Below are 16,659 nucleotides of genomic sequence, written 5' to 3' on the forward strand. Positions count from 1 at the left end.
CATCCCAAAGCCATGTCACAGGTGGCCCAGCTCTGGTGAGTGGGTGAGAACAAAGCGGTGGGGACCACCACCCCACAGTCACCTGCCCACCTGCAAACAACCACCTCCTCAGTCTCATGTCCATTTTTCTGCCACTTCTAATCTCCAAAGTAATTGGAATGTCCGGCTAAACCAAAAGAACACAGTCATATCCTTGCAGAGTTACAGAAAGGGCTCCAGTTGGCTTTAGGAGGCAAGAGAGCTGCCATGTGTATTTTTTAATCCTCAAGAAATTCTTGAAAACCACAGGTGATGTCTTACTCATCCTCACCAGATCTCATGGACAAATTGAGCTCCAGGTAACGGCTCATTAACTTAATCCAATTCTGTTGAAACAGATCAATACCTTGTGAAGGGAGATGCTATTCTAACCTCTTAAATAACTAAGACACACCAAGACACAACAATACATAGCTACAAATAAATACTACAAGAATGTGCAGAAACTTCAGTTTGTAGTGTGCCCTGAAGTTACTTGCATAACATGCAAACTTTCTCTAAAAAAGGCAAAAAGCCCAAACTCCCAGTCCAGCGATCAGCAGGATCATAAAAAATGCATCATTTTTTCAAACCTCTCAGTCTCGAGTCAAACCAGAAAAAAGTAGGACTTTAAGTAGTCACCAGGTCATGCATGTGTCTTATTTACAGTGGGTTAAGTCTGATGAATCAGCAACTGTACCACTTGAAAAAAGCTGGTAGGAGCACAGGACCAGCCCTGAACCAGTCCTCTGCAGGATGCACCAAATATTTCCAGGACAATAACTAGGATTTACCATGGTTTTCTTGGGACAAGCTCTCTGCACCACTTGGACTTGAATGCCTGTTGCCCTTAACATCCAGATGAAGACTGCCTGGCCCAGAGTCACCTTTGTGGAGGGTGTTTGCAGATCATACTTTGATCTTGCACTACTTTGCTCTTCATATGATCTCAGAGGGCTTTCTATCTTGAAAACTGCAGTGTAACCTTCTGTGCTATCAAGGGCTGCTCTCTAACAACGCTGCCACCACTCCTTGTGGGTGCTGTTATGTGTCATGGGAACACCAATGGGTGTAGCAAGTGTGCAGAGAAGCATGGGTTCTTTGAAAAAGGATAGGATGCCCCTCCTCTTGCTCAGGCTGTGCACTGAAGGTTTTGGTGACTTGGCAGGACCACTCTGATGCAGAAGACTGCACAGATGGATGCCATTCTGCCAGTCACAGAATCACGGGCTGGTTGGGGTTGGAAGGGACCTCTGGAGATCATCCAGTCCAACCCACCTGCTAAAGCAGGGTCACCAGAGCAGATTGCACAGGAAGGTGTCCAGGTGGGTTTGAATGTCTCCAGAGAAGGAGACTCCACAGCCTCTCTGGGCAGCCTGGTCCAGGGCTCTGGCACCCTCAAAATAAAGAATTTTCTCCTCATAGTCAGATGGAACCTCTTGTGCTTCAGTCTGTGCCCGTTGCCCCTAATCCTGTTGTTGGGCACCACTGAAAAGAGACTGACCTTTAATTTCTTGTCCAGGGAAGATACAAGAGCCCAAGTGGGTCTTTTTCACCATGGGCTTACACTTGTATGAAATAAATAACAGTGGCAAGGTCAGTGGAGTTAATGTGGCAACTTCAACTTCACCCTGCAACATCTTTCTTTTGCCTCCCCCAAACATATGAAGGGACTATAAAAGAAGTCTAACAAATAACAAACCCAGCTTCAAATTTTAACAAGAAAAAGGTGAAACTAGTCAAACGCTAAGCCCAGAAGCACGTTGCTTTATCCCTGAGCACACTGAGGTGTTGGATTTGTTGATTCCTTTTGCCTGCACTCCACAGCTGAGGCTGCACATTTGTGCCCAGCGCTTATGGTTCCTGTAGCGAATACATCTGTACCGTAATGGGCTCCTTGCCAATTAGCTTTTAACTCCAGCTCACATTTTCTGGATAGATTAGATACCAAACCTGTTTTACAGAAGACACAACATCCTTCACATTGCATCACCGAGAGAGCATCTGTTACTATAGTGCCTGGGTGTTATTTCCTAGATGACCAGGGAACTGCCAAGTGAGCTCACCCACCCGGGCCATTCAATTTTCAACATCCATTTTTTTTAAAAAGGCAGGAAGCTGGCAAACAAAAATAAATGCCAGCAGAGCTCAAAGCCTCCCTGTCACCTCAGGGCCCAATCCTGTGAAATACCAATATTTGCTGTGAAAGCTTGAGTGCTCTCATGCTTTGTTAAGCTTTTTTTCTGACAGCTGGGAGAGCCTCAGCAGCCTGCAGAGCTGCCTTCCTTACAGAGAAAAGGGAAACATCAACTGCTCATCTACTGAGGCCTTTTTATTTTCAGATTTATTTTTTCTAACAGATGCCAAGCTTTCTTCCACAGTTCCTTTAATGCACAGCTTTTTTACACCAAGTTAAGTGCAATAAAACCCTGCTATCTACAAATAGTATTTCTTATGCTCAGCTGCCTAGAGATTGCTCTCAGGATGGATCTTCCTTGTCTGCAAAGAGTAAAAACGGGAGCACCCAAGCCCTAAAAGGACAAAGGTGTGAACATCTGAGAAAGTGGTAAGAGCCTCAAAGTTGTCAATAAAACAGGTAATTCTCACACCCCCCAGTTTCCCACACACGACATGGCCCCTCCTGTCAAGTACAGTGTGAAAATCTATTTGCAGGACTACAGGGAATGTCCAGATAGGTGAGGAAAAAAATTCAAATCTTGAAAGGGAAGAATCTGCTTGGCTTTAAAGAAAAATAAAACAACAACGAAACCTGCTCAATTTACTGATAATCTGACATCATGGCCAGGATCCATCTCACTCACCTAATACCTGTTAGAATCGCATTTGCTCATTTCCCCATCAATGTAACCTGGTCTTGACACCTTATTGCTCTGAGTGGGCTTCATATCACCTGACTTAAGACATGTGCAATATGGAGTTATTTACCTTGTAGTTAAAGTGAACAGAAGGAGGCACTTTTAGGTAGAGAGATTATTCTGACACATTTTAGAACTCTAAGATGAAATAAATCCTGCCCACACTGACTGTAACGACTAGACCTCTATTGCTTTAAAGACTTTTGAGAATGATGAGCTCCAATGTAGATTATCTACATTAAAAGGATTAAGTCCCACCATATCAAACTGGCAACCTGTCCAAAGTGCCCTGCATGTGTAGCAGCTGTTTCCAAAACACCATCTCATGGTTTTCTAAGTAAAGTCACGCTTGGCTCCTAATGATATCAATTGCAATGGTTTTATTTACAGCCTTATTAAATATTTTGCAGCAGTGATGCTCTGCAACAAAGATCCTGGCAATCTGCAAAAGGTTTGAAGTTGTTGATCATCTGCTCATCTTTCCTGCATGTTATTTGAACTGGATACTAATCTGTACTTGGATCTACCTTTGGGCTGTAAGAACAGCCCTCCATGAGTAGCTACACAGAAGACCAGAGATTAGATGTAAACAGCTAGCAACCAGTGGGGGAAAACGCAGTCTCAAGATGGTAAGACTCACACTGAATCATTTTAAAAACATCATTTTCTAGCCACTAGACAATGTCAGATATTGAAATGTCAAAAGAAACCAACTTAAAACATGTCCCTACAAGAAAAATTATCAAACCCAAGACTTAGGTATTTGCCTCCAGCCAGCTCTGAAGAGTAAGTGTCACCAGAATTCATGAAGCTCTCTCATGCAGCACTAGACACACGTTATTGTGGGATTAAGCCCCTTGTCTTCCCACCCTGACTAGGATGCTCAGTCTGGGCTTCTCACTGCAGACCTCAAATCACGTGTATCAATTACAGCAAACTCCAACAACATTCAGAAGGAAACAAGAGCGTGAATCACATACAAAAGTTATAAAGTACTCACCAGGTCGCCTGTCCCAGGCTTTTCCATAATAACTGGGGGGAGCAGTAACCCTGCAGGAGAAGTAGGGTCTGGGTTGAGTGCCCCGGTGCCTCCTCCTATCAGGGAAACCACACCATTGCAATCCACTGAGCTGTTCCTTTTGCCCGTCTGGGTGTAGTTGGGAGTAGTAGGGTGAGAACAATGGCTCACTTGACTTTGCACGCTCAGACGCCTCCCAGATCTTGGAATTAAGAGAGAGCCCCGGTGGCTTTCATTTTCCCCAGCAGTGCTGATCTCATCATCGGCAAAATCTGTTTCGGAGCCAGTGTCTCTGCCACGGAGTCGGAAACTGAATATGCTCCCGTGGCTGGTTCTGCGCTTCACCAAGTGTGCGCTGGGACCATAACTAAGGCCAAGGAGAGTCTAGAAACCCCCAGAAAGGAAAAAGGGGAAAGAGAAACAACATTTTGCAACATATTTTTTTTTTCAGGAGTGAGGAAGGTCTGGAGAGAGCAGTAAGTTCCATTTTAAATCAAAAGCTTCAGAGAAAGACTTAATCGCGCGTATCCAAACCTCCGCAAAGAGGTTGAATAGTCATTGCTAGCCATTAGGTATTTGTCTAGTAGTTGACAGTTAAAGATGTGCTAAAATAGGAGGGGTCAAGGAGGCATTTGCCTCCTAGCGTGAGACTTCCTTTGCTTCTACTCCCCCCCATCTGATAAGTGCCGAAGGACCTGGGAAGGCAGCACAAGGAGTGGAAGGCAGGAGCAGGGAAGGGGATCCAGCCCTGGTTTATCGCATTATCACACGTCTTCATAACAGCTGGGGAAGGAACATTGCAGTGGGAGAAGAAGAGATAAAGAAATGGGGCAGGAAATGAACTGCAGGGAAAATGAGAAGAAGAGGGAAGAAGAAGAAGCAGAATACGACGGAAGAAGGTGATAAAGGAAAACAAAACAAAAAAAAAACAAAACAAGAACAAGAAGAAGGATATGATTTATTAGTTTGTAAAATTATTATCCCAATGCATATGGCTGCTTTAAGGGGTAGGTAACCTCAGTACACAGCAGCTGCCCTCATACTCAAACATCAGCCTTGAGGACCAACTCTGACATCAGCTACTGAGAGCGAAACTCTGACAGAGCATCAGCAAGACGTAGCCAAGGACTAAACACACCTAAAGCCTGGCAGAGTAAAGAGGATGTTCAGAAAATGCATAAGGAATTCAAGTCTATCTCCTTCCCTTGTATCTTGAAGAGGAAATTATTGGAGTAAGAGCTTTTAGGCAGAAAACTATTTTGATTTTATGGCATGTACAGAATTTTCGGTTTCTCCAGGACTTTCTTGTGAGCCAGGTATATACAAAGAGAGGTCAGATCTCCACAGCACCCACAAACCAAAATGAAATCAGGCTTCATTTGAACTACAGTTTACAACACTGAGTTATGTAACGATGCTATTTTGTGACACTGGCACAGAGAAGAGTACAAAAACCAGGCCCTTTTCTGACTAAAAACAACACATTTGGATTGCTACCAAATTTTAATTGGTCAAAAATTCATGCCTGGGTTTCCATGGCACAGTCGTTGAGACTGATTTCTGATGGCAACACACCTCCAGCTGCTCAGACAGCATCTGAATGATGACTCAGCCTTGCTCCCTCCAACCATGCCAGACACAGCCTTTGCAGAGGGTATTTACTACAGCTTTGAAATGTGCCTCCCATGTTTCTCATGCGTATGACATCCAGGGGCGAAAAGTGAAAACAAGAAATAGTAATCTAAGAAACAAAGTGGCAATGCACAGCTCCAATCCATGGTCATTCTGGTATGTGGTGTCTTGAAACACATCCAGAATGAAGCTAACGAGCAATTCTAGCTTTAACGAAGGTGTGATTTGTAACACGGCCCACTCAACCAATGAGATTACAACAATAACTGTTAGATTAAAAAATGCGTGTCATTTACAGAAATCCAGTTCTGTGTAAGATTTGTGAGCTGGGGAGTCATTAATTGGTCACATTTACTTACAACACTTACATGTTTTCTATGAGCTTTTTATGGCTGCCAAATACCCCTAAATTCACTGACAGCAAAATGTAAAAGGACTTAGCCCATTACATGGCTATTCAACAAACCAAAATAAACTGATTTAAACTTTGCCCTCAGTTAAGCAAAGACTAATTATCTGCAGCTATTTATGATGATTTGATACATACAGCATGTGCAGATTCATATTCATGCATGTCAGTAACATTTATATAAAACCCTATTTAACAAGTCTCACTCTTTTTTTCCTTGCAATAGAAAGTAGAAACAAGTGCCTCAAAGTTTTGACTTGAAGGCAACTAGCAAAGGAATATAAAAATTTTAATAATGTCTTTGTATAGCATTTAAAAAGCCCTCAGAGACAAGTTTCTTCCTTTTCTCCTGCTCTATTTTCTTTTTAAGATTTGCAGGTTTCTTCTAAGAATTTTTCATCTCTAGGAGGGATAGGATAGATATAATCAGATGAATGAAATTAAAGTAAGAAAATAAGCCAGACTGTGGGTAATCTTGAAGCAAAAAAAAAAAAGGTTTAAAAAATGAAACAAAATATATTTGTAGGAATGTTTAATGGGCATTTTAAATTCATTTTGAAAATAAAGTGGTAATATGTTTCCTTCCACTGTTCTAACAGAGACTGTCTGCAGGTCAGTCATGATATTAAATATCTGATTCTTCTTTACTGCTGAAACTTTCAGCTTAATTGCCTTTTCAGAGCCTGGTCTGTCCAGCAAAGTGCAGTGTGGAATAAGTGACGTTTCAGATCATGGCTTACCATTCTCCTCTGGCTATCATCATAGTCACACTTGGGATTCTTTTGGTCTTCCCCATACTCTTCTGTCCCCAAAGATTTATTTTTCTTTCGCCTATTTCTTCTTTCCTTGGCATTTTTTGACGCTGAAGGTGACATTTCCAATGAACTAAGTGACATTGAATCAATTCCTTTAGCAGCTAGTGCCTAAAACAGAAGATGGTAAAAGGCATAAAATGTATTATTTGAGTTTAGGATCTCAGTGAGAACTAATAATTACTCTGCTCAGTAATTATTTTTCATTCTAAGTTTTAAGGTTGTATAAGAGAGAAATCAAAAATTCGAACTGGTCATTAATGATAAAACTATCTCACATAGAACAGAATCACAGAATAGTTTGGGTTGGAAGGGACCTTCAAAGCTCATCCAGTGCCCCCCCTGCCATGAGCAGGGACATCTTCACCAGCTCAGGTTGCTCAGAGCCCCGTCCAGCCTGGCCTGGGATGTCTCCAGGGATGGTTCATCCACCACCTCTCTGGACAACCTGGGACAGTGTTTCACCACCCTCAGTATAAAAATTTCTTCCTCATGTCCAGCCTGAATATCCCCTCCTTTGGTTTAAAACCATCACCCCTTGTCTTATCACAACAGGCCCTTCTAAAAAGTCTGTGCCCATCTTTCTTACAAGCCTCTTTTAAGTACATAAAGGCCAACACAGATGGAACCAATGTTAATCTGTTTCTAACCTCTACATTTAGCCATAGGAAAATAAAGAAGTAGTGAAACAGGTACAAATGCACATGTGCAGGTCTGCCACCCTGATCCAATGATGGAGCGTTAGGAACAGCTGCATAAAATAACGTGATTGACATGAAACTCACAAACATTCAACATTTCATGAAAAGAGCAGCCTGTGTGCACACACCTGCATGTGTATGCTGCTCACACAGTCTCTGATCCAACAAAAAATCAAAAAAAAAATCTCAAGCTGGGGAACCTCAGATGAAACCCCCCCTGGATTTGAGCCCGTTGGACTGAGAGGGCTGGATGGGAGGAGAGCCAAGCTGGCTGCCAGGGCTTTCCTCCCCTATCAATCGCTCACAGAGGGATGCTAGGAACAGCAGGCACTTCAGCTGGCACACTTTTGTAAACACTTATCCCACGGAGCAGCATGGGCAGCGACGATCAGAGATGCAAAGAGAAAATTGCAGGCTTAACCGGAGATAAGGTGGACTTTGCTTTGCCATGTGCTTTGGTGCTGCGCTGGCTATCGGGCGGGATTGCCGCAGGAGCTGACTGATAACAGACCAGCTGCTAGAAACCCAGCAGAAGCCGAACACGAAAGGCTGAGCATACAAAGCCACAGCTTTAGAAGCAAATGAGCAGCCAGGAGGAAGAATCAGTAGGTGTGGGGAGGAAGCCACGGTCCACAACAACGTAAGGGGTCACCATCCTTGGTGCGGGCAGGAGGAGCGAGGGGGCCCTGAGCACAAAGTACGATGTCAGGTTTGGAGCTGTTTGCTTCTCAGTGGATCTAGAGACAAGCCCATTTGCAGAGCCCCCAGCCAGAATATGTAAAGTGAGTGAATCACAAAAAAAAAAAAAAGTCTCTCCAGGTTCCCAAGATCAGGAGAAACAGATGAATCCTCAGCGCTATTGTCTGTAACCAACTAGAATCAAACAGGCAATCAGCTCTCCACAGTAAAATACTCCCTTCCTCCCACAAGCATCAGTCCAAGGAAAGTGAAGGCACTTAACAGTCGTGTAAAGAATCAATCATGTATTTCAAGGAGTAGCAGTAGCTCTATCAAGCTGAGAGCACAACAAAACTTAATTCCTGTGGGAAATATCTTTCATGAGCAAGCTGCTTGGAGCAGAGAGGAGGAGGGCTCAGACACCAGTCTAGGTTGTTCTTTTTCTTTATTTATTTTTTTTTTAAATTCAATTGATTTAATTGCTATGCTGAAGTGCTTTCTCTTCCTGAAGATTCAGCAAGACTTTTGGTGTTAAGTTCAGGATTAGGAATGTGTTAGACCAATTGTATAAATTGACTGATAGTCCCCAAGCAGGCCAATCAGTTATATTTGTGCACTCTTTATACTGCAAAGTGTAAAAACTGGTCTAAAGAGTTTTGGTTTTGTTTTCTGATTGCCATCATATTTTATTGATCTGGAAAATATTGTAGGTTGTGTTACTAAGCATGTTATATGCTTACTGCAAAATAAACTAATCTTCAGTTTCTGAGCATTTTCTTACCTATTCCTTGAATTCATGGAGTCATAGAATCATTCTGGTTGGAAGATACCCTCAGGATCAGAGAGTTCAACCATAACCTAACTTTAGTACTAAACCATGTCCCTGAGAACCTCATTTGGGTGTCTTTTAAACCCCTCCAGGGATGGTGACTCCACCACTGCCCTGGGCAGCCTGTTCCAATGCCTGACAACCCTTTCCAGGAAGAAACTCTTCCTAATATCCAATCTTAAACCTCCCCTGGTGCAACTTGAGGCCATTTCTTCCTGTTACTTGGGAGAAGAGCCTCCTTTCAGGCAGTTCAGAGATCAGAAGGTCTCTACTTATCTACACTTTCTGGTTGGGTTCCTCTGGCTGGATCATGTCCCGATCTTCAGCCATTGCAAGCCATAACCCACCACAGTAACTCCCAGGGGAAGAAAAGGAGTGTGGGATTGGGCATGTCTGTCAAAGATGGGTGGTGGTTGAAGGATGGAAGAAAAGCTTAGCTCAGATGAGCACTGACTATGCAGGAGACAGGACGTGAGGCAAGAACTTAGCAGTACAGTGAGAAAGTCAAAACCAAGATCTTGACAAAGGCTTGGAGAGCAAGATTAAAACTGAGTAGAGATGACCAGAGCGAGACACTGGAGAAGGACATCTGAAAGCTGCAAGGTGCAGCCGCTCAGTTCACCTTCCTGAGACTCTTCTTCTTCGGGACATGGTTCAGTGCTAGACTTAGGTTAGGCTATGGTTGTACTCAATGATCCTGAGGGTTTCTTCCAACTGAAACGATTCTATGATTCCAGAGGTTTAATTTGAAATATCAGGGGTTGATCTTCAGATTTACTGGGCTTCACTAGTGAACACGGTGGACGCCAACTGCTGTACTCCTAAATTTCCTTTCCATAAGGTTAGAATAATTCTCCAGGAGTATTGCAAATACAAATGAGTATTTTTGAAGCACACAGAATCTGAGCAGTGACACGAGGCACTACAAAACCTCTGAGGACGGTAGTCATTTTGTCTTTGGAGCAGGCTTTTTATGCCTGAGTTGGGAAGTCTGCTCGAGCTGGCCTAAGGCTAGAGAACAAATGATGAGAAAGCGCAGAGCTGCTCTTGAGTCATGCACTGTCCACCCTTTGTACTGAGCAAGGCAAATGATAACATGGTCGGCTGAAGAAGGACTATGTTATAAAACATATAGACAAATGGAAACAATTTAGGTTTTCAGGAGCAACCTTTAGTTTGACACGTTCTGACTTTCAGGGCTTAATGTTCCTTTTTTGTGTACATACAGGCTTAACTGAAATTAAAGCCTTTGAAAGGAAATTCTTAAATATCTTTAATTATAGCTGGGGCTACCAAAGTTGACTGTTATTAGGAAGAGCTCAGCTGGAGTCAAAATACATGAAAATTTGTACAAAATAGATACAAGTTGGAGCTTAGTTTGGTCCCTTACATTAGGGCAGAAATTTACTCTTTTCAAAGTGCTTGTACATAGACTAAATTGCATTTACCTATTACTTAAACTATCAAAGAAGACCTTTAAAAGGACTTAAACAATGTATAAGCCTCTACTAGCACTCTGTCAAGGGTAAATTGCATTTTCTATTTTCTTTCCAAGGATTTAAATGGGCCGTGGATTAGGCCCTGAAGCCATGTGTACCCGAAAGAAAATTATGTATATTAGTTTCTATTGTGTATCAAGGATTTATTTGTGTCAACTACAGTGCTACATGTTATTTCAGACTAATTTTCTTATTGTCTTCTTGTTCATAGCATCTAAAATGTTCTCTTCAGCTGTTTAATGACAGCTTTCTACCCAACACAAGTGAAAGGCAAATTAACTAGTGCTATTAAGGCTACATGGCTACACTCACCATTTGGCCTCCTTGTTTTGTTTAAACTTAGGACATAACATTAAATCCACATCATTTGCATAATGTGCAAAGCTTCACCTCAAGATCTCCATGTTCACTTGTTCACGTATGAAGTCCTACATGCTTTAAATGGGTTATTCTACGTCTTTATCTTCATTATCCAACAGTTGGATATTCATGGCAGTTTGAATGAGACAGTGAGGAAATGAATATGTGCTAAAGCGGTGGTGGAAGAAGTTCAGCTGGGGCTATGGCTGAGCTACCAGAGCAGCTGTTCTGTGCTCAAATACAGGTATAGTTTCAGAATCATTTAAATGTCTTATATGCCAACCAACATAAATTCCTCTGCTGGCACATGTGGTACAGTTAAACCAATACAACTCTGGATACGTAAACCGTAAATGGCCCCAATTCTAGCAGGAAAACCTGTCATTTTTCTTTTAGAAAGCATTGTAATAACTCTGCCTAGGACAATAAACGTTAAGCTGCTTTCAATCAATCTCTTAATTCAGTTATCACATAAAAATAAAATAAAGAGAATGTGAATCTCAAGGTACCATGCGTTCAAGTTACCCAAGGCTAATCACGTCATATAGCTTACTCACCTCCTGCTCTTTCTTTAACATCTCCATGGCTTCTCGAAACTTTCTTTCCTTCTCCTCTGTTTCAGCAATCGTGGCTTGGTTCTGCTCTTCGTACGCCATGGCCACAACAGCCAGAATCAGGTTGACCAGATAAAATGAGCCCAGAAAGATGACCAGCATAAAAAAGAGCATGTAGATCTTCCCAGCAGATCTGAGAGTCTGGAAGCACAAAGGTAAAATCACTAACACTTGTTTACAATTTTTTTTTTTAAACAAACAAACCCCACAAAACCAAAAAAATCCCATGTTTTTTAAACTTAGATTTACAATATAATTGAATTCAGCCTTTGTTAATAGCCCAAACAGAATCCCTTTGATGACAAATGACAACCGCATGCAGGGAAATAATCTTCTCAACAATAAAGGTTTATACCTTAGTGAAAAATTATGTGCCTTGCAGTAAAATTCATTTCTAAAAGAAGAATGCTTTCCTCCTTTACCAAATATTTCTGCTGGTTTTCTTTGAGAATATATAATCTTACAATCAGTTGCAAGGAAAGCTTCCCCCAGATAGCTCAATCTATTTCTGTGCAGTGTACAGAAACTTTCCAAGCAGGATTCATGTTATATCCCTTCAGATGTCTACAATGTAGGTCCTTTACAGTCAATAGGGAGGAAAAAAGATAATTTTAGGGTGCAACTCATCTGAAAGTTATTTAGACATCTGCCTCAGGATAAGAAGGAACCAAACCTTGGGTGCTCTTGAGTATATTGCCCGGTTCTCCACCAGATTTATAGGCATAACTGGAGTCCAGGGCAACAAGCTGAGCTTATATTGCAGATATGTCTCATGGTGTGTGACTTGATGGTGGTGATAGAAACCACTGTGTGATATTATAAGGTCAAATAATAAAAGGGAGTGATGTTCACCCTTATTTGCCATGACAGTTTCAGCCTTCCAGAGTTGTACATACAGCTTTGTGACAGGTAAGCAATATAGTTGTTTAAAGAATCTTCAGTTTCATTGTTCTACAATTTCCCAGAATGAAATTGTAAAACTTGCTACATGTGAAGCTGAAATCCCCTGTACTTTCAAAGATGTCTACCTCAGTATCTTGAGTAGTATCTGTCAGTACTAACTGACTAACTTCATTTCCTTATAAGAATGCTTGAATTTTACAATTTTGAGATGTGGAAGTAAATCTTCAGTGGCTTCATGGGTAGAACATGTAATTTAGTAGCAAAATACCATATGTAGTTCTTCAGAGTTCACATACATTTCAGAAAAATATGTGCTAAAAGGAGCATAAGTTGACCATAATGAAAAGTTTGCATCAGAGAAACTGAAAAGTACTAGGTAGTCTTGCCATCTGCTGAATTCCTGTTCATTACCATGCCTTGCAAAAACAGATATGCCAAGTACACAGGTCCTTTTCTAGTAATTTTTTGAGCTGGGCTCAAAAGGTAAGTTCATATTACACCAGCCACCAAAAAAAAAAAAATATATATATATCATTAAGCGGTGATGTGGTGATCTTCACTGAGTGGTGAACTTTATTCAGATTCAGGTAAAATACACATTCAAAGCATCTTTCTCTCAGTACCAACTTTTCCGTTAACAATTGATGGTCCTCGTCCACAACACACACAAGACAGTTTACCTAATAACCAGCAATTCTTTAAGTATTGAATATATAACTGCAACAAGATGATGTATTTATATTTTTAACTGCAATAGAACAATCTCATACCTGTTGATAAAGGCGTTCCCAACAATCTTGAGTCATAAGACGAAACAAAGAGAGAAAGGCCCAGCCAAAAGTATCAAAGCTTGTGTAACCATGGTCGGGATTTTCCCCGGCCTTCAGACATATATATCCCTCTGGGCACGTGCTGCAAAACATGAAGGACAATACATGAAATGCATCATAAATGGCTTCAGCATGGAGAAACTGCTTTCCAAGGGCACATATTGAATGCTCTTGGTTAAGAGCCCAAATGCTCAAAGGTAAATTCCTCCAGCGGGTGAAATACAGGAAACAGGTGGATGCCAACTGCACAATAGCGAAGATCTTCGCAATTTTATTTTTTCTTTGATAGGATAAACTGGAAAATGGTAACCATAGCTTGAGCTGCAATGACAAACGAGCGCCTAACATTTCAGATACTTGGAATAGATCGGAATTAGGTGCCTAGGCAGGACTTAAACATGACTTCTCTTGGCACTTATTCCTAATTAAGAATTATGAATTTGGTGTGTCCTATTACGGTTGTAGCTAATATTGTGAACAGTGAACCTGCTTTTCTGGCCACATCGCCTGACACTGGCAGGATAACATCAGTACGTGTCATCTGAGCACCTTCCTGATTGCTCCCTACGCCTGACCTTGTTCTCACCCCCCGCAAGGACTAAATCTTTAATCTAAGAAACCCTTTGTTCCACTCACCACCATAGTCTGGGGTCATGACATTTTTTTTCCGTTCGTGCCAGGAAAATGTACTTGCAGATTCACGTATTAAGTGGCATGCAGATAGATAGTATGAATTTCACTGGGTCTCACTAAACTTTGAGAGTTTTTACAAGTAATTGTCTAGCCCCATATGCCAGAAAAGGAGAAGAATGCCACGTAGAAGAGGAGAAGAACTACTGTGTATCATAGGAAGAGAATATGAGATCAAGGATGTTGTCAGTGCCCTGGAGCCCTACAGTTTTTGGGCATTTGTTAGGTGGGAAGCATCAAATTATCTGGAGAAGCAGATCTCAGCAGAATTTGCAGTAATACCAGCTCCCTCTGTTCTCCTTGTGCTTCAGATCGAGATGGACATGGTACAATTTGGTGCAAATTCCAGCTGACACACCTAGGGATGGTTGGAATAAGGGGGATTGTGAAAGCACTTTGTCAGAGATCAGAGACACTGAGAGTAATCAACTTCCAGGCAGCGTTTTGATAACAGCAATACCCTCTGCCCTGGCAGATGGTGAGCTTGATGTTCTGCCTGTCGGATGGAGGAATCAAGGTTTTCTGAACTGCCTCCAAATAGGATGATTATTGTAATATCCAACCATTTTAGACACTTCACCATTAATGTAGAGTGTGTCCAATGTGTACAGTTTTTAGCACCCCCCCTCACCCCGCCCCGCCCAGCAATAACCCACAGGCTGTTTCAACCACTGCTATTTTTTTTTCCAAAGTAGAATATTGCCACAAATCAAAATGCATAGTGGTAATAGAAATATAATCATAGAACCATTTAGGTTGGAAGAGACCCTCAAGATCATAGAGTTCAACCATAACCTAACTCTGGCACGAAACTATGTCCCTGAGAACCTCATCTAAACACCTTTTAAACCCCTCCAGGGATGGTGACTCCACCACTGCCCTGGGCAGCCTGTTCCAATGCCTGACAGCCCTTTCTGTGAATAATTTTTTCCTAATATGCAATCTAAACCTCCCCTGATGCAACTTGAGGCCATTTCCTCTTGTCCTATCAGTTGCTAACTAATGCAACCTATCACTTGCCAAATAATGAAATGTAATTAAAAAAAAAAATAAATAACTGAAAAAAATTAACTCCTGAGAAAGCAGAGTACAGCTCAGCATCAAAAATAAATATTTTTTTAAAAGATCAGTTTTATCTTGATATAAATCAAATCTCTACAGCACTGGATAGCAACCCTGTATTGCATGTCGAGATAAGAATACATTGCTATATGTTTTGAAGTCATACCAATCTACAGTGTCAGCCGCCGACATTAGACATTCAACAACACTTTAAGAAGCTTAAGTTCATATCATTACTCAAGCACAAATTTTTAAGTATGTCTGCTTTGAACACAGAGAAAAGGAGTGCTGAAGCATCACAAAATGTGTGCCTAACCTTGTTTGCAGCAGTCTTCAGAAGAAGCAATAAAAATGAAAAAGAACAGTTGATGCTTAATGAATTAAATGTAATACAAAAGTGAGAATATAATAAATCATTCTATTGCCTTAGGTGAAGGCAAGTTAGTTTATACCAATTGAGAATGTAGACAATAGGAACTACATCTCACAAAGAAAGAAGAAGAGAGATGCTTCTAAATCTTTTTCCCCGCCAGCCTACAAATGCCTCCTTCTAGATCTTTCCTACTTTGACTACCTATTGTCCCCTGGCAAGACCGCAGTTAAATAAAAGTCACAGTAACATTACAGAGTTAGAAGAGCATGAAATGCAGAAATCTCAGCTTTCTTCCCCTAAAATATGCAGATGCGCACTGAATCTCTCTTGTATATCCATGTCCTTTTTTGAGGCGGCTTTTTCACTACATCTCCGCTCTCCCAAAGGCAGCATCTGCTGTCACTCTCTACCTTAGATACACGAGATTTCTGCCTCTGATCTGCTGCTGCAGACTACGGTGCCCGTGACGTGCTGCCGACACTCTTCTAGAGCTCCCAGAGATTGATCCTCTGGGTTTCTGAGAAGGAAAACCTTTCCGCTCACTTGTGATAAGACATTGTGTCCAGACAGGACACAAACACTTTTGTAAAGCTCTTTTTCCTTTTGTCGTGAGAAAATGACTGAATGCACACACTGTGCTTGGCTGGAAACTGAGCAACCACGTCTAGAAGTGGATGGACTTTCCTTAGTCTTCCACAAAAGACCAATCCCAAGTGGTGCCAGTGAGCTGGTCTCACAGCTCATGTTTTAACATTATTACTAATGGCTAAAACATCCGAACGTGGCTGTGAGAAACTTGATGGTGATTCCTTTAATGGTGAACTTAATCCTAGGTGGGGCATTTGTTTGGAAATTAGGTTTCATCTAGAATAAATTACCTAAAATCTTAGGCAAAATGGAAATTTTACCATTAACTTCAATATGAGAGAGACTTTCCTCTTAATCCCTTCACCATTTTGAGCAAGAAAGTCTGAAAGAAAGGAGATATTAGGAGAATTGCACTTAGATGTATTTTCATAGGAACCTCTTGGCACCATGAGATTAGAGGCTAAAAAAAAAAATCACTCTTAGGTTCACTGCCAATGCTGCTTCCTGGCAAAAATCTGTTTGGATGCAGAACAGCATTAGAGAAACTGCTCAAAGCACTTTATCACAGCTCCTTGGAAAGCCCTAGGACATGGAAATGCAACTCCTCTGACTGTGAAAGTCAGCAATGGTACCTCAGAATACTATTTTCTGTTTATAATACAGCTATTTTATCATGTTTCATTCTGTCTTTATTTGTCTCTAAAACCTTTTCTGCTCAGAAATAGATTACTGGTGTGGAAAGATCTGACTCCGCAGTGAGGGTACAC

General features: G+C 41.4%; 1 protein-coding gene across 1 annotated transcript in view; it reads right to left on the reverse strand.

Moving 5' to 3' along the window:
* SCN5A (sodium voltage-gated channel alpha subunit 5) overlaps positions 1-16,659 on the reverse strand; it is a 216,003-nt gene that overhangs the window by 107,382 nt on the left and 91,962 nt on the right. Inside the window, exons 9-12 of the mRNA XM_082046668.1 lie at positions 13,120-13,261; positions 11,390-11,587; positions 6,694-6,876; positions 3,895-4,296 (exon numbers count right to left, since the gene is read on the reverse strand). Coding sequence (XP_081902794.1) covers positions 3,895-4,296; positions 6,694-6,876; positions 11,390-11,587; positions 13,120-13,261 — 925 coding nt within the window. The remainder of the gene's footprint in view (positions 1-3,894; positions 4,297-6,693; positions 6,877-11,389; positions 11,588-13,119; positions 13,262-16,659) is intronic.

Source organism: Streptopelia decaocto, assembly GCF_964273445.1.
Source record: "Streptopelia decaocto genome assembly, chromosome: 2".
Classification (NCBI taxonomy): domain Eukaryota; kingdom Metazoa; phylum Chordata; class Aves; order Columbiformes; family Columbidae; genus Streptopelia; species Streptopelia decaocto.